We start from the raw sequence: 18,125 nt of genomic DNA on the forward strand, positions 1-18,125 counted from the left end.
ATGTTGGTTTAACAAGCAAACAAGCTTATGACCCAGACCCATCTTTTTACAGTGGATCAGATTTCCTCTAACTGAGCCTAATTCTTTAATGACAAATACTGCCTTCTTTACTACTACAGCAAATCTCTCTTTTTTCCTCTCTTCGAATGTGGATATTTTTTTATGCCAATAAAGCCATTCTGGAAGACAAAGGAGGGACAAATTCTTTAAAACTGGATGTGATTTATGACAATAAAGTCACTATGGAGGAGAAAGGAGTTACAAATTCTTCAGAAGATGTGATTTATGACAATAAAGCCATCGTGGAAGGGGGAGGAGTAGCTGAGGAAGACCCGCTCCACTATGTAAAGGTGGACTTTGCTAAACTCCAGGCCAAATCTCAGGGTGAGCTTGGGGAAGAGGAGATCAGAGGCTTGGCCTCCAAGATGTCCGAGTATGCTGAGATCCGTCTGCAGTCCCGAGGAAGCAACAGAGACCCAAAGGAAAAGACACTGATGGTCTTATACAGTAGTAGACGAAAAGGTTATGGGTCAACGATAGAAAAAATAATATTTGAAACACAGGATCAGGGGCTTTAAAGTTTGCAACAGTGGAGGCAGAAACTGCACTGCAGGCAACCTCATTTAAAGTCAGCAAAACACACTGGTGGCTTCAAGGTTAGCTCTGAGCTTTTGTCATTGTAACTCGTTTTCTGTGTTTTTCCTGAAAAATGCAAAACAAAATAACCATTTAAATCATTTTGAATATATATATAGTAGTTACCCCACAATCAACCATTACAGCAAATTCTTCCTTCAAACTCACAACCTTTATTCTTCTTTGTGGTTCAATACTATAGAAAAATGCTGCTACATTTAATTATTGTTGATATTTAATATTTCAATGCTAACCTTGTTAAATTATCATTATAAACCTTTCTGCAGAGGAAAGAAGCAGTTACACAGTTTGTCTGACTTGTTTTATTTTTTTTTTGTGTTAAAGTTCTGGTATGTAGGATTTAGTGGCATCTAGCAGATGTTGCAGAACTGAAATTTCTCCTGTGTGCCAAGCACAATAACACGAATGGTCCTATCTAGATTTTTTTTTTTTTTTGTCTGTTCTGGGCTACTTTAGAACAACATGGCGAACTTTGAGGATGAGGACCTGCTCTGTCTGTATGTAGACATAAACAGCTCATTGTGAGGCAACGAAAACACAATGATTCTTATTTGTCAGGTGATTATAAACTAATGAATACGTAGTTATGAATATTATTTACCATTTCCGCCTATAGATGCCCCTAAATCTCACACACTGGACATTTTAAAATGTTTGTGCTTGCATAAAAAAAAACAAAGAAAGACATTCTTTCTGCTCTTTGGTCAGCAGTTACATAGTTACAAACAAAAGCGGAACTCAAAGCCTGTTATGAAACGGTGCATTATTCATATGACACATTGTTTTAACACGTATGTTTCAGAAATAAGCCTCAGTAAAGCTGCTGCACAGCATAACAGTATTAAAGCCATACAAATATGTACATCTGCTGAAGTCTGTTTGGTGCTTGTTACTGCATGCTCATAAAAGCAAAGAATGATATATTTGGAGTGAAAAAACAGCAGAGTGGTAAAACCCGAATAAGAAATTGGCTGTACTTGTAAAGTAAGAGTATGTAAACTCAGAGTTTGACCTCAGAGTACTGCGTCTTGTCTTCATCAGAGCTGCTCGAGTCTCGTCTGGCTCTCTGATGTCCAGGCTTTGCCGTGAAGTTCACCTGTGAGTAATTGAGCTCTACTTCATCCTCACTGGTGTCTGTGTCATAAGCCAGTGGATCTGGAGCTTTGGCTGTGCGTGCTGCGTGGACGTTCTCGTAGTCCTCCAGCTTCTCTTTAATCTAGGATGGTAACAGTTGTAACCTGATCATTTGTGTCATATAACTTCTGACAGTATCTGGATTTTATGCACAGCTAATGTCATGTTAATACACTTGAAGCTTGTAAGGACTGTAAGATGATGTTTTCCTTGATTAAATCATTTATTACAGGTAATTTATTTCTAACAAGAAAACATATTTGTTACAGTACTGTTGGCACACATATGTACTATACAGAGCATGATTCTGGTATAGCTTTTCTGTAATTTTCTTTATAACCACAGGCATGATATGTATCAACCATTTATGTGATTTACACATTAAACATAACTGTCTACAATGTTCCACTGTAATAAACTGATCAGGACACATGAAAAGAATGTGGTTCATATGTTTCTGACCTTTTTAGGTGGCTTGTGCTTTGATACCATGGCATACACATCCTCTGCTGCTTTTGCCTGTTTGTTCCTAGAAGAACAAATAACATCAGACATTTGGCATTCAATAATACCTTTCTTGTTCTGGTTTTTGTATGAAAAAACATATATTCTCACTTTTGCTCATTTCCAAAGTGTAATGATGCGTAGTTGAGAGAATCCTCCTGTGTTTGTCCACCTTGCTGTCTGACTGGCTTTGGTGCAGAAGGACCCTGAGCAGATGCAGACCGAAGACATCAGTGAATGTACAGCAGCAACTGAATCAGTTCATTCATGTCTTAAAATGGAAACTGGGGGTTGCCTGGTCATTCAGTGCTCCACAATACTGAATACTGAATGATTACTGTTCTGACAAACAGCGAGGACAGAGCTACAGCTCAGTGGGCAAAGCAACAGCTTAGATAATTAAAGGACACATCCGCCTGTCTAAAGTAGAGCTACACAAATAACCGAAGCCAACGCAGATGTTTGCATATTGGTCTTGCAAATAGTAATATTATTGTATGTGTTAAACTAAAATGGTATGGATGCCATTAAAAAAAAGTCGTAGTATAGCATGCCTTAAAATATATCAAATATAAAATGTGGTGTGAAAAATGTAACAAAAAAACAAACAAACAAAAAAAGAAGAAGCCATTAAAGGGTGATCATAGAAAATGTCAGAAAAAAAGAAATAATACAGTATGTCATAAAAAAGTAATATTCAAAAAATCAAATCAATTTCAAATACAGTACGTCATAAAACTATCACAAAAAGTTGTGGTATAGTATTCCATAAAAAATGCCATTAAAGACATTCCTTTAAAAGGTCATAATATAGTATGCAATGGAAAATGTCAGAAAAGTCATCGTGGTAAAATGTCATAGTATAGTATGTCATAAAAATGTATAATTTGGCATGTTAACAATTTCATAATATAGTACATAATAAAATGTCACAAAAAGTCACAATATAGTATTCTGATGGAAAAAAGTCTTAAAAACATTGTAAACAATGTCACAGTGTAGTATGTCAAAGAAAATGTCAGAAAAAAAAACTCATGGTAAAATGTCATAAAAAAGTATGTCATAAAAAGGTATATAAAATAGTATGTGGTGGTATGTAATAATATTTTTTTTAACAAAAAAGTCATAGTATAGTATGTTATGAAAAATTGATAATATGGTGTGTAAAAAACGTCATAGTACCTTAGGCCATGACAGTATATGTCAGACAACATCATAGTATAGTATGTCTTAAAAAAAATTCATAATACAGTATGTTAGAAAAGGTGTCAGGAAAATGTCATAGTATAATAAGCCATAAAATGTCTTTAAAAAAAGTTTTAGTTTAGTATGTCATTAAAAAATCCAAATCAATGATAATGGTAATACAGAACATCCTAAAAATATCACAAAAAGTCATGGTATAGTATTACATTAAAAATGTCATAATACAGACTGTCAGAAAAAATACCACAAATAGTAGATAGATACATTAAAAAAAACATTGTAAAAATGTCATAGTATAGCATGGCATTAAAAATGTCAGGAAAAAGTCATGGTAAAATGTTATAATAAAGTAAACTCATATAAACAAAATATGTCTGGAGTATAGTATGCCATAAAAATAAAGATCATAAAAATTCATCGTATAGTACGTCATAAAAAATAATAGTATAGTATATATGATATGGTATGTCATGTGAAGAATCAGGGAAAAAAAGATGTTTATCATATGTCAGAAAAAATGTCTATGGTAAAATGTCATGGTATAGCTATCATAAAATGTGGTAAAAAATGTCACGGTACAATAAAAAATGTATCAATTTCATAAAATAGTTCGTCCTAAAAACATATATAAAAAAGGCCACGGTTTAGTATTCCATTAAAAATGTCACACAAAAATATGTCAGAAAAAATGTAAAAAAACATCATAGAACAGTATGTGATAAAATTATTCAAATCCATTTCATGACATAGTGCTTCCTAAAAATGTCCCAAAAAGTCATAGTCAGTCTGTAGTCAAGTATAGTATTCCAATGAAAAAATGTCATAGTATACCATGTCATAAAAAAGATAATAAAAAGTCATATTATAGTATGTCATGAAAAATAATATTATGGTATGTCATAGAAAATACCAAGAAAAAAATTCATAGTGAAAAATGCCATAAAAAAATTCAAGACAATTTCATGACATTCATCATAAAAAATGTCACAAAAAGACATAGTGTAGTATTCCATTTAAAAAAGTAAGTAAATATGGTAATCATATAATTTGCCCTAAAAAAGTCATAGTATAAAATTAACAATATGGTGTGTCACACAAAAAGTAAAAAAAAAAAAAAATAGTTTGCCATAAAATATGTAACACAAAATCATTTTATAGCTTGCTATAAAAAATTATGAAAAATGGGAAAAAAAAATAGAGTTTAGTATGTGATACAAAAACTTAAATCAGTTTCATAATATATGATGCATAAAATGTCACAGAGAAGTAGCAGTGTAGTGTTCTATTATAAAAAAATCATAGTATAGTATGTCAGAGAAAGTGCCACAGTGTAGTATGTCATAAAAAAATTCTAAAAAGTGATTGTTTAATACGTTAAAAAATATGTCATAAAAGGCAGGGGTATAGTATGCCAAAAATAATTATATAGCATGAAAGAGATTATGTCATATAAAAGTCATAGTATAGTATGCCATGAAAAAGAAATATGAATTTCACAATACAATAATAAAAAATTCATAAAAATGTAAAAAAAATAAATAAAAAATGTCATAGAACAATATGCCATAGTAAATGTCTGGGGGAAAATGACAGTTTAATAGCATAAAAAGTGATAATATAGTATGCCATTTTTTTTTTTTTAGAATATTGTATGTCATAAAAAAGAAAAGCAGAGCTTAGTACAACAACAAGCTATGTCTTTAAATACCTCGGAAAATTGCATTCTAGACTTTTTACTACTTAACTGCTTTTTTAGGGCCTTAATTGTCGCTCAATCAATTGATCAACTTTTAATACTTTTTAAGACCTCGCTGACAACCTACAGGATGACACTAAAGATGGAGAACATTAAGGGGTTTGCACAAAACTGTTTTTAAAAAAGAATGGTGCAGAGAGACGCAGCATGCAACTTCCATAGCAATAGGAATATTTCATTAGACGTCCTCTACCTGGAAAGCACTCATATCATTCATACTCCATGCCAGGTTTCCAAACCCAGGCTGAGCTAACCCTGAGGACATCACAGGACACTTCACAGGCTAAGTGTAGTACCCACAAGTACTTGTGTAAAATTGGCAGACCTCCCCTGTAATAAACTCATTGAATTGTGATATGAAGTCTGCTGTATATAACTGTTTTCATGCACTGTTGTGGTAATGAATTGCTGTGAAACTTGAATTGCTTGACTCACTTGTTTTCCGGGAGGCAGATTCACAGTACAGTAAACAGTGTTGATGTTAGACGCAGGCCTGTGGAACACCAATGACGACAAGAACATAAACATGCATACTCAGTGACTGACTGTAAGATATGACAGGGAACACTCTCATTGTGCCATTCTTGTCTGAAGGATCTTAAATGGATGCTTTGACTCGAGCATGTGCAGCAGCACCCAGCTCTCTGTCCGACAGAGTGTGCCTTGTCTTGGGTGGGGACAGTGTGTGTGTGTGTGTGGCTGCTGTCTTACGTGCTGTCTGGAGGAGGCTGGCATCGTGGCTGGTCTGGCAAGAGGTCATCTCTGCTCCTGAAAGGCTCTGCCGTGCCGGGATGGTTCATCCGATTCCTCCTCTTGGCGCCATTCCCAAAACCCTGAATTGGTATACACACACAAGCGTGCACACACAAAGATGTGTCATGTTTGTCCAGATCTCTTCAATAAAGCAGCATGAAAGGTTGCAAAAATGAGTCATCACCAGCAAACCAAAACAGGGCGGTGTGTTCTTAGCTCTTTGCTGAATTGATTTCCGCCTCCTGTGTCTGAAAAACATAAAGAGACATGACAGTGGTTATACATTCCAATTACACATGCCAGATCTGTGAAATGAATTTGTTTTCATAGTGTACCTGTAGAAAAAGACAATCACAAAGATGAGCAGAATAAGAAGAACAATGAAGATGAGCACGGCCTTCAAAAGGCTTCCTGTAGATCAAAGAGACCGAGCATCAGAATAGAAACACAAATGTGAGAACAAGTAGCACAGTTTCAACTAGCTGTGACTTTATCAGAGGGAGTCTGATTTCACAATACCTACAACACATCTACCATATTAAAGCAATATACACGTACACATACAGACACATGGCCTTTAAATTCACTCACGGTCAAACATGTGGACCGGGCTGGACAATCTTTCATAGACTTCATTTTTGGCGATGCAGTAGTAGCTTCCTGGTTGATCTGAATACACTGTGAAATTCTGACGTTCAGAGACCTTTTCATCCTTTTTGTTCTTGTTTATCTTGTACCAAAAGTACTGTTTGATCTCGGGATAGCTGTCACTGCTGCAGCTCAGTGTCACAGAGCTCATTCCGTCACTGTTATGCTGCTCTGCTGCTCTTGTGATCTTTGTGTGTTTTGGAGGATCTAAGCAGGGAAATTTAGGAGACAGGGAACAAGGACAGTAGCTTAGTGTTAAAGTTTACAGAGGAATGACAGTGTGTCAGTGTTTGAATTTTTTGACATGCCCTGGTGACTGCAATGAACCGCCCACACCCTTAAATGTGTGCTAAAAGGTAATTTTTTCCTGTGTAATTTAATGAATGGTAAATATTATTTTGAAGTAGTGATGGTCAGATTTGTTGACTAAAGGTGCCCTGTGGAGTGATATTCTAAAGAGTGGGTGCCCCCTTTTCTGTATCTTTTGAACACACACAAGAACGCACAAGTAGGCGTTCAGGCACACTGTTTCACAATGTGTATTCCTGTTAGGTTCCAGGTTTCTTCAAGTTATTGACAGTTGTTTGTGGTAAAGCAGCAAGAAATTTAGCAACAGAAAAAGAGCACATTTTGTTTCCGCCCCCACCAGAAGGGAAAACAATTCATCACTCAGTTTACTTTGTATTAAGTGAAGATGACTCGTTACTTACGTCTGCTGGCAAACCAGCTGCCCAAACAAAGAATAGAGCCTTTTAAGCTTATAAGCAGTGTTGGACCTAGCACATGTGGTGGCTCTCCCATATCATCTGTCTGCTCTGAGACAGCCCAATCTGTATTTACAATTATGTGTTGCATCTCTTAGTTCATCCACACACCACCCTGCATGTATCAGTCCACTCACATTTGACTTTAACTTCAGATTGCTGTGAGTTTCCAGTTCCAATCTCATTACTGGCTGCACAGCTGTACCACCCGCTGTCAGAGGGACTGACAGACTTTAAGTCAAAGGAACGAGCGAGCGTCTTCCGAATGACTTTACTCTTTCCATCGACCATCTTCATCCAGGTGATGGAGGTCACTTGTGGGTGAGAATGGGCACTGCACTGCAGCGTCAACGTCCTGTTTTCTTCCACAACAAAGTCGGGCGTAGCTTGTATGGTCACGTTTTTGGGATGATCTGCATTTACCAAACATATCATGAAAAAGAGAAGAATCAGATCCAGACATCGTCAGATATAATGACCTGTATGGTTATCACTATCATGATCCAAAACATTTAATTTAAGGTTACCACGGAAACTATTAAACTACTGCGATTAATAATTGCATACTATATGTTTTAATTTTGTCAGAGGGGGACAGTTTAAGGTATGTATTTGTCCATGTGGATGGTGGACATTAAAATGTACAACTGCTAATTCAGAAAATTTTTTGAGTTGCAATAGGTGCACTATACCTTAAGGTGGTTTGTCAAAACAAAAACTGAACATTTAAAGCTTTAAGTTAAGACTATTTCATTGAATTATATTTTATTCAGTGGTGGAATAATAATTGGGGTTTAAATAAAAGTAACAATTCTACTCTATAAGAAAATAAATGAATTAATACATCTACAGTAGCTACTTTCTGCCTCTTATTTTCTTATTTTACAGGTGTGTCTTGTGTCCACCCATTGTACATGATAATTCAATCAGAACCACTGTACTAATAACTCTACACATAATCAAAATGTCTTAACATGGAAAGAACAGATGATACAGATCTACTTTTGCCCTTTAAAATCAAATCGTTTTTCTTGTACTAAGATTAAATAATTATATGGAAAGTTTTGGTTTTGCTGATTTGTTTGATGAGCAAAAACACAATGCACCACTGAATCACTCACATTTCACCACCAACTTCCGTGGTTCGCTCTTCTTTGAACCTTCACTGCTCTTAGCTTCGCAGACGTAAGAGCCTGTGTGGGTTGAAGTAACATTAAATGTGTGATTGAGAGTGTTGGGGTGCAAATGATCAGGTTGAGTGACAAACACTTGTGGACGCTGAGGATTTGATGAGGAAGTCCTTGTCAGGGTGAGCTCTGACAGTGGGAAGCTCTCCACAGTGCAGGTGATGGTGATGAGCTGACCTTCCTTGACCTCAGTGTCCATAGACAGGTTGGGTATGGTGGGAGGATCTGTAGAGAGGAAGCAGATGTGTGATTTTCAGACAGATTCACGTTCATTTTTTCAACAAGTGGCAAGATATACAAGAGCAGCCCACAAACAGGAAGTCAACCTCCGTCTTGAAGGCTTAAAGTTTGACGCTTAATGTTTCATCGCTCAGCGGCAGAGACAAGGGCGTAGGTTTCATTTCAGGAGGGGGCATCAAACAAATCTGAGCATCAAACACTCAGTTTCCTGCATTCTGATAAATGTTGTTCACTAAGTTATGGTGGAAATGGCTTTATCTATGTAGAAGAAAACACAACATTCAGGTGATATGTAGCAAGTCAAAATAACAATGTAATGGAACTTAATCCAGTAAGGATCTCAGCATTCTGTATCACTGTCAAATATTATCTAATTTATAGACAGTCTGGCCTGTTGTGAGTTAGCCAGCACAGGGCAGCTGCCTTTTCTTATCACTTAACAATCAATATGTTTCATCTGACACTAGCACTGTAACATTATGATCTCAAGGTGAAGCACCTGCAAGACAACAGCCTGGATTTTCATGTACTCCAGCCTCAGTGCCATGTCCTCTGTTAAACAATGAGTCATCCAAAATACACACCAGCAATTATACTGTTGCATGTAAAGCAGGTGGAAACAAAGCACACAAACACCAGTTGAAATTATTTCCCATCCAGAAGATCCGATGGAAATTAAAGGCTATCTGATCGAAACGCACATACAATTAATAATGAAATTAGCGTAGGGAAAAGTCGTAGGGACATATTCCCATCATCCCAAACATAAATTCCGCCTATGGGCAGAGAGTTAGATGTAAGGATCGATACCACTCTCACAACTGTCTGTTAAATATACAGCTTCAACCAGCAGCAGTTTAACTTAGCTTAGCATAATGACTGGAAACAGCTAGCCTGGCTGTGTCCAAAGGAAACAAACTCTGCAAACCAGTATCTCCAAAGTTCACTAAGTGACACGTTAATTAATCTGCATAGAAACTAGAATGTAAAAATCAGAATTTGCCATTTTATGCAGGGCTATGTGCTGGACCTTTTGTAGACTGGAAGCAACTGCTTGTTGTAAAATGGCGAATTGATTTTTCTTTCCACTTTTTGAATTCAAACATTTTAATTTGTCAGTTTTAGAGGTGCTTGGAGGTAGATTACCGTTGTTATCGGACAGAGCCAGGATAGCTGTTTCCCGTGTTACGCTAGACTTATCTAACCAGCTGCCCGCTCTCACTTCATATTAACTGCACAAATGTGAGAGCTGATTTTATCTTCTCACACAGATTAACTCTCTGCCAGAAAACGATTAAGCATGTCTTCTAAAACGCTACATTATTGACTTTCAAAAGACATGAAATGATGAAAAAATACAGAATGTAAAAATCATATTGCGTAAAATCTTTTCTTTATATACTCAAACTTGATTTAAAAGTTAAGAGAAACTTCAGTATGACAGAAATTTTTCAGCGAAACACAGTTACTTACAGAGTACTTGTATATACACTTGCTCACTATTCTTCCCTGTACTGATGTGGTTGGTTGCGTTGCACATGTAATATGCTTCATCAGCTCTTTGTACATTGCCCAAATACAGAGTACTGCCATAAGTTGTCTTGGACTTCCACTGTAAGGAGTCAGTCTGTTTATTTGTGTTGAATCGGTACCAGGAGTACGTCTCAGCGGCAGGATTGGCATCAGTGTTACAGGTGAATGTTAAAGATTCACCAACTCTCACTCTTTTATCCTCTTTACCCATGGATATGTTCGTCTTCCTCGGGCCATCTAGAGGGAAGAAATAACTTAGTATGCTTTTCTCTGTCATCATCGACGCTCTGATATACATGCACCACAAGGAGCTGTGAAACTTACATTGAACGTCAATAAGACCAGGTTTGGATATTTTTCCAGCACCGACGGTGTTAGTGGCTTGACATGTGTAGAGGCCTCTGTCCTCAGGCCTGATTGTTCCAACAACATAATGTTGAGTCTTCTTTTGATTAATAATTGTCTCATTCAGAAACCACCTATAGGTTGTAGGTTTTGGGTTGCTTCTTTTCACCTTACATGTCAAAGTCATTTTATCTCCTTGTTTAACTAGAGAAGGAGCTGGAATCACCTCAACCTCAGGCAGATCTGAAACAGAAGATTTAATTATTTTGTTAGGCTGATTCACAATAATAATGGACTGAGAATAATTTACTGTAAATCACAAGAAAATGTATCATTCGAGATTATTGTTATGTACAAATATCAGAGTACGTTGACAAAAAATGTACAGCGGCATTACAGAAGCTACCAAGAATCACAAACACACCAAAATACATTGAGGTAAAACACAGGAAGTACTCACATTCAACAGTTATATTAACTGGGTTTGATTTTTCTTTGCCATGTGTGTTTTTAGCCTCACAATGGTATTCTCCACTCTGTGACTCCTTAATTGATGAGATCGTCCATACTGCCCCTGTAAATTCCTTGTGTTCATTTTTAAACCAGATGAAGGTGGGGTCAGGACGTCCTTTTGCAGAGCAAGTGAGTGTCACAGGTTGATTTTCAACAACAGTATCAAGGCTTTTTTTAGCCTGTGTTTCTCTGGGACCATCTGTATGAAAAAAGTAAATACAAGTCAGGAGAAACTGGTCAACACTAAACATCATTTACAGTACAGGCCAAAAGTTTGGACACACCTTCTCATTCAATGCGTTTTCTTTATTTTCATGACTATTTACATTGTAGATTCTCACTGAAGGCATCAAAACTATGAATGAACACATGTGGACTTATGTACTTAACAAAAAAAGGTGAAATAACTGAAAACATGTTTTATATTCTAGTTTCTTCAAAATAGCCACCCTTTGCTCTGATTACTGCTTTGCACACTCTTGGCATTCTCTCCATGAGCTTCAAGAGGTAGTCACCTGAAATGGTTTCCACTTCACAGGTGTGCCTTATCAGGGTTAATTAGTGGAATTTCTTGCTTTATCAATGGGGTTGGGACCATCAGTTGTGTTGTGCAGAAGTCAGGTTAATACACAGCCGACAGCCCTATTGCACAACTGTTAAAATTCATATTATGGCAAGAACCAATCAGCTAACTAAAGAAAAACGAGTGGCCATCATTACTTTAAGAAATGAAGGTCAGTCAGTCCGGAAAATTGCAAAAACTTTAAATGTGTCCCCAAGTGGAGTCGCAAAAACCATCAAGCGCTACAACGAAATTGGCACACATGAGGACCGACCCAGGAAAGGAAGACCAAGAGTCACCTCTGCTCCTGAGGATAAGTTCATCCGAGTCACCAGCCTCAGAAATCGCAAGTTAACAGCAGCTCAGATCAAAGACCAGATGAATGCCACACAGAGTTCTAGCAGCAGACCCATCTCTAGAACAACTGTTAAGAGGAGACTGCGCCAATCAGGCCTTCATGGTCAAATAGCTGCTAGGAAACCACTGCTAAGGAGAGGCAACAAGCAGAAGAGATTTGTTTGGGCCAAGAAACACAAGGAATGGACATTAGACCAGTGGAAATCTGTGCTTTGGTCTGATGAGTCCAAATTTGAGATCTTTGGTTCCAACCGCCGTGTCTTTGTGAGACGCAGAAAAGGTGAACGGATGGATTCCACATGCCTGGTTCCCACTGTGAAGCATGGAGGAGGAGGTGTGATGGTGCGGGGGTGTTTTGCTGGTGACACTGTTGGGGATTTATTCAAAATTGAAGGCACACTGAACCAGCATGGCTACCACAGCATCCTGCAGCGACATGCCATCCCATCCGGTTTGCGTTTAGTTGGACGATCATTTATTTTTCAACAGGACAATGACCCCAAACACACCTCCAGGCTGTGTAAGGGCTATTTGACCAAGAAGGAGAGTGATGGAGTGCTGCGGCAGATGACCTGGCCTCCACAGTCACCGGACCTGAACCCAATCGAGATGGTTTGGGGTGAGCTGGACCGCAGAGTGAAGGCAAAGGGGCCAACAAGTGCTAAACACCTCTGGGAACTCCTTCAAGACTGTTGGAAAACCATTTCAGGTGACTACCTCTTGAAGCTCATGGAGAGAATGCCAAGAGTGTGCAAAGCAGTAATCAGAGCAAAGGGTGGCTATTTTGAAGAAACTAGAATATAAAACATGTTTTCAGTTATTTCACCTTTTTTTGTTAAGTACATAACTCCACATGTGTTCATTCATAGTTTTGATGCCTTCAGTGAGAATATACAATGTAAATAGTCATGAAAATAAAGAAAACGCATTGAATGAGAAGGTGTGTCCAAACTTTTGGCCTGTACTGTATATATAACTAAGCTGTTTATTTATTCAGTGCGCATGAAAACTGTGCTATGAAAGTTGTATTGCATGCCAGTTTTTGAGACCTTTCAAATTAAGTATCAGCTGCTCAAAACGTTCATAATTCCTTATCTTAATATTACTACTTAAAAGCAAAACAATTAGCTTGTTAATACTGTTATTATAAGAAGAAGCATTTAAAAGCGGTGCAGATACAGCCAGTAGGCACTGTTAGTTTAAGTATTCTTTTCCAAATATTGCATGTCTAGTTTAGGTTTGACACACACAAAAAAATGCAATGTTTAATATTATTGATCATATAATTCAGAGGTATATAGCCTGAGTTGTGAACAAAACACTTGTCAACTGATCAGAGTTGAAAATGTAGGCCTGTTCCTACTGCTTAGTTTAAAAATATTTCTGATGTTAAAGGTATTCTATGCAGGATTTTCCTAAACTCACACAGAGGTAATCCCTCTCAATCACTACTAATGACCCACTTGAAGTGTGTGGTGGTGTATTTTTCTGCAGAGACGCTGCCCTGTGCCTGTATTATATTATTCTCTGTGCTCAGGACATTTGTGGGCATGTAACCCCCCCATGGCACTCAGGTGAAGTCAGAGCTTCTACTTTCATTGGCGAGTATTTTAATAAATAGTGACCCACAATCCTGCATAGTATACCTTTAACAATTACAAGAACAGCATCACAAAACATTAATAACTTAGGCTCATGACTCGTTACCTTGTATTTGCTCCTGTGTTAAAATACTTTTTGATTCATTTGAAAGGGCTCCAAACTTGGGTTTTGATTTTGGGTGCAGGTGCAACCCTTAGTGTACGTTTGGATCACAGTTTGTTAAATAAGTCCACTGTAATGTAGACGTGACATAAATAAACCTTATGAACTTACATTCGACAGTTATACTGATATTTTGAATCAAATATTCGTCATCTAGTGTTTTGCATGAAAACGTCTTCCCATCATCCTGCCAGTCGACTGGAAAACTGACTGTGGTGCTTTTCTGCTTTTCCTCTATTTGCTGAGGCTTTGAGGTCGGAGTTGGCGTCAGCTGTGTCAAACCTTCAATTTCTGGGTTTGAAGGACACGAACTTGAAGTAGAGCATGTGAGCGTTATAATCTCCGACTCATTTAGAATGGGTGGTTTCTCGAAAGTGAGTGGGCATGGATTTTCTGAAAATATGAAAATGAGACAAAAGTATAATGGTGAATATCTACAGTATGACAAAGGTTAGTAAATTAGTATTAATACAGTATCACAATAAAAAATAAAAAAAACAATTCAATTATTCTTTTTCTGCATCAAATACTCTGCATAGATACATAGAAGTAGGTAGTAAAATGGATTAGTGATTTAGTAAAACTACACCAGAGTCATAATTGATGTTAATGGCTGAGTTAAAACTCATGAGCCAAGGAACCACAGAGTTCAGATTAAATCTTGAAACACAGTGGTTCCCAGCTGGTCCGGCCACTGGGTCCAGACTTTCCCTTAGTCATTAGTTCAAGGTCCACACAGTTTAATATCTTCAGCATCATACTTGTGCTTGGCCATGTCATTGGGCTAGTCTGCTGTCTCTGTCAAGTAGCTGTCTGTTAGTCACTCACTCTACAGCAGGAAACTGCACTTCAAAATAAAACCTCTGTGTTGGGATTTCACTTGATTTCAAAATAAAGATTTTTTTTTTTTTTTTTTTTTTTTTTACAAACTCAACACGTTCGTGAGTCATTTGTGGTCCATTCAGGATGGACCCCCAACCCACTTTTGGAACGTGGCCCACCAGTTGAGAATCAATGCACTAAATGATATTATCTTAATCTGTCCTAGCATGGGACTGAAAAGAGGGTTAAGCAGGGTGAGTGACACGCACATCCAAAAAACTTTGACAGGTGCTGGATCAAAAAATCAAGCAAATAAAGCAAGAACCACACAGGAGATCTGCACACTGTATTAAAAGCTCCCAGTAATAGAGATCAGTAACAGAGATCTTTGTCAGCCATTTTGAAAGGATTTCAAACAGAGATCTTTATCAACATAAATCTAAATTAGACTGGATTAGGGATGGGTACCGATACCCAGTACCATGACGGCACCGGTGCCGACGTAAACGGTAGTAATCAGACCATAAAGCAACGCAGATTTCGGTGCTTCATTTCGGTGCCACTGAATTTTTCATTACCACCCCCTTACCTCTATTGCCATGCCGGTGTTATGCAGAGTTTTGGATCCCTGCCGAGAAGTGCATCCAGCTCATTGGGCAGCCGTGGATGTGCGCTACACGTGACGTCACATCATTATATTTCACCTGCACCTGCACACAATCACCCTTGACTGGATTGAAGTGAACCTAAAATGCCAAAGGCGAAACGGTCGAAAGTTTGGCTGCACTTCACCTCAAAAGATGCAGACTCTGCTGCCTGCAACAAGTGCTCGAAGGCGATATTGTGCAAGGGAGGTAACACCTCGAATTTGATTAAGCATCTAACGACGCATGGCATTTTTTTAAAAGCCGAGCAATGCACCGTCTTTGATAGCCCGCGAGACCCCACACCAAGCACATCTTCTGCCGCTATTGGAGTTAGCAGCATCCCCGGAGAAGAGAGTCCCACTCCCAGCCCTGCCAGTGTCGTTGACGCTACAGATGATGACAGCAGCCGTTCTTCTTCGGGTGAGTAACTTAATGTTGTTAATGTGTAATTTACGTCGAGTAAATGTATTGCTGCTGGTTTTGATATGCTGCTGTTTGTATTATGATAATTATAACAGTTTGTGATTTTTTTTTTTTTTGCATGTTCTCTGTATTCTGTATTGCTGCTGGTTTTGATATGCTGCTGTTTTTATTATGGTAATTCTAACAGTTTGTTGTGAATTTTTATGTCGGTTAATTTCTTAGTCTGTTGTATTTATATTATTTAAGGATTTTAAATTAATATTCTGTTCAACTTGTGTGTCACAAAATGCCTTAATAAAAAGGCACTGTTTTTGGACAAAGTTTGTATGTTTTCCTTTCTTTAAGTACCAGTTCAGGCACCGTTTAAGCACCGGCACCATTTCAAAAGTACCGGTTTGGCACCGGTATCGGATAAAACCTAAACGATACCCAACCCTAGACTGGATGGTGTTGTGTGTTCTCAAAACCTCTGTCTTAGAAACTTATATGAGATCTCAATGTGGCATTGAAAGACACACAGAAGAGGGAAGCAGTGCAGTCTCCCTCCGGATTTTTTTTTTAACATTTATTCTAACATTGTTTTTCTTATCTTTATATTTTTCAGTCTCAACCAGTCCCACTCTTTCTGCCTTCAGACCGGCTCATCTCATAATGTTTGCATCACTCATTTTTTTGCTGTGTATTTTTTGAAAATATCTTCCAGTATTCTGATCATTCTACTTACCTTTAACAGTGAGGATCACTGATGGCTCAGTTTTCCATTTATCCCTATCTTTTCCTTCATATCTGAAAGAATAATTTCCATTGTCAGTTTTGCTCAGGTTACAGATTAAAATATTGCAGGACTTTGGTGAGTTTGGACTATAATCCTTCCAACTTGAAGGTGGAGAGCCGATATATTCCACTCTGCCTTTAAAGTCTGAATTGACAGGACGTTCTGCGTCATTTGTGCTGTAAATGACAGTGCCCAACCATCCATCTTTTTCTGACCAAGTTGAATTCTTTATCCAAAACCAGTATGCTCCATCAGTCTCAATTTCCTTAGAGACATTGCATTGAATTTCAGCACAGGACCCCTCTTTACCAGTCACGGGAGTAACCTCTGTTGTGAAGTATGGTTGGGTACAAGAAAAATCTGTGGCAGTAAAAACACAAGTGGGAAAGTCAGGTATATGACCTAAAATCAAATCTTGCTAAAACAAATTATTATTATCATAGTGGAGAAATAAAATTCCTACTTTTTATTAGGGCCAGAATTACAAACCACCCGACTGTCAGAGCATTCATTTTTGTGAGGCACTCAAGCTTGATATCTGCAACACAAAAAATGTTTACATTATTGTATACATCATAACAACATAGAGCCTTTTTTTTTTCTTTTTTTTTACTGTAAACTATATTTGCATTTTTTAAATGCAAACGAGTTACAAGATTTTCTTCTTCCTCTTTTTTCTGTCTTCCTCAATTCAAGAGTGTGGGGAATCCTCCAGTATTGCAAAAATGTAAGTTATTTTTTCCCCTCACACGTAGCAGAATGTGTCATTGTTTTCATTAAAAGACTGAGAGAAAAAGACTTCATTAAGAAATATTAAGGCTAAATGTGTTGCACTGTAGTTGTAATTGTCTGTTGTATACAGCTGAGCCCAAAACATATCTATAATTTGAGGCTTCAGGTTTCTTTTTCCATTATTACCTAAAATAGGACTTGGGGCAACATCGTATTTGACATCAACTGTTTGGTTAGATCACTTTCATCTGCTCCACCAGTCGTGCATTTAAAAAACATCCATAATACAGCACACAGAATATTTAGAGTGCAAACAGTAAAGTGCTTTTATTTTACAGATTTGGTGTTCTTAAATGCTCCACAAACAGTATTTACATACAAATGCCAAATCCTGTACATTTGTGGATACACCAAGATAACATGTTTTTGAGAACGCAAATCAACTGAATCAATTTTCCCATTCAATTGAAGGGCTTATTTAGAAATCAAAACTTTCTCTAGACACAGACATTGTACATCCTTCATGACTGAGATAAACCATCACAGACAGAGATAACTCATTCAGTGAAATCAGGCGGTCAAACACAGTAAGTATTTCACGGTGAAAGATACAAAATTAGCTTGTTCTTACCTCAGAGGATCCACTTATAGCAGCCTGCAGCACACACCATCTCTCCTAAAGTAAGAGTAAGATTTAAAAAAAGGAAGTTTTCACAGCTGACTTAAAATCTTGTGAAATTTGCATGCCCATCCATGCAAGCCTGAGAACACAATCTTTTATAGACAAACTGATGAAGGTGATA

At 37.5% G+C, this 18,125-nt stretch overlaps 1 protein-coding gene across 1 annotated transcript; it reads right to left on the reverse strand.

The window, feature by feature from the left end:
• Positions 1-786: 786 nt before the first annotated feature.
• LOC117266018 (B-cell receptor CD22) lies at positions 787-18,122 on the reverse strand. The gene is made up of 17 exons (XM_033640935.2): positions 17,954-18,122; positions 17,054-17,128; positions 16,540-16,950; positions 14,035-14,316; positions 11,188-11,439; positions 10,707-10,970; positions 10,323-10,619; positions 8,544-8,834; positions 7,560-7,835; positions 6,602-6,865; positions 6,346-6,421; positions 6,195-6,258; positions 5,969-6,090; positions 5,693-5,750; positions 2,407-2,501; positions 2,254-2,320; positions 787-1,873 (listed from the first exon to the last, which is right to left on the reverse strand). The coding sequence occupies exons 2-17, from the start codon at positions 17,100-17,102 to the stop codon at positions 1,658-1,660; spliced, it is 3,084 nt and encodes a 1,027-aa protein (XP_033496826.2). The 5' UTR covers positions 17,103-17,128; positions 17,954-18,122; the 3' UTR covers positions 787-1,657.
• Between the last annotated feature and the right edge of the window lie 3 nt (positions 18,123-18,125).

This window comes from Epinephelus lanceolatus, chromosome 10 (genome assembly GCF_041903045.1).
Source record: "Epinephelus lanceolatus isolate andai-2023 chromosome 10, ASM4190304v1, whole genome shotgun sequence".
Lineage (NCBI taxonomy): Eukaryota > Metazoa > Chordata > Actinopteri > Perciformes > Serranidae > Epinephelus > Epinephelus lanceolatus.

What these genes read in the sequence shown, in the direction of transcription:
- LOC117266018 (XM_033640935.2), bottom strand. Translation starts at nt 17,102, where the DNA reads ATGAATGCTCTGACAGTCGGGTGGTTTGTAATTCTGGCCCTAATAAAA. An exon ending in AGTTAATATAACTGTTGAAT is followed by an intron (nt 10,971 to 11,187) that starts GTGAGTACTTCC and finishes CTTCTGTTTCAG; the next exon opens with ATCTGCCTGAGGTTGAGGTG. An exon ending in CAGCCTCCTCCAGACAGCAC is followed by an intron (nt 5,751 to 5,968) that starts GTAAGACAGCAG and finishes GGTGTTCCACAG; the next exon opens with GCCTGCGTCTAACATCAACA.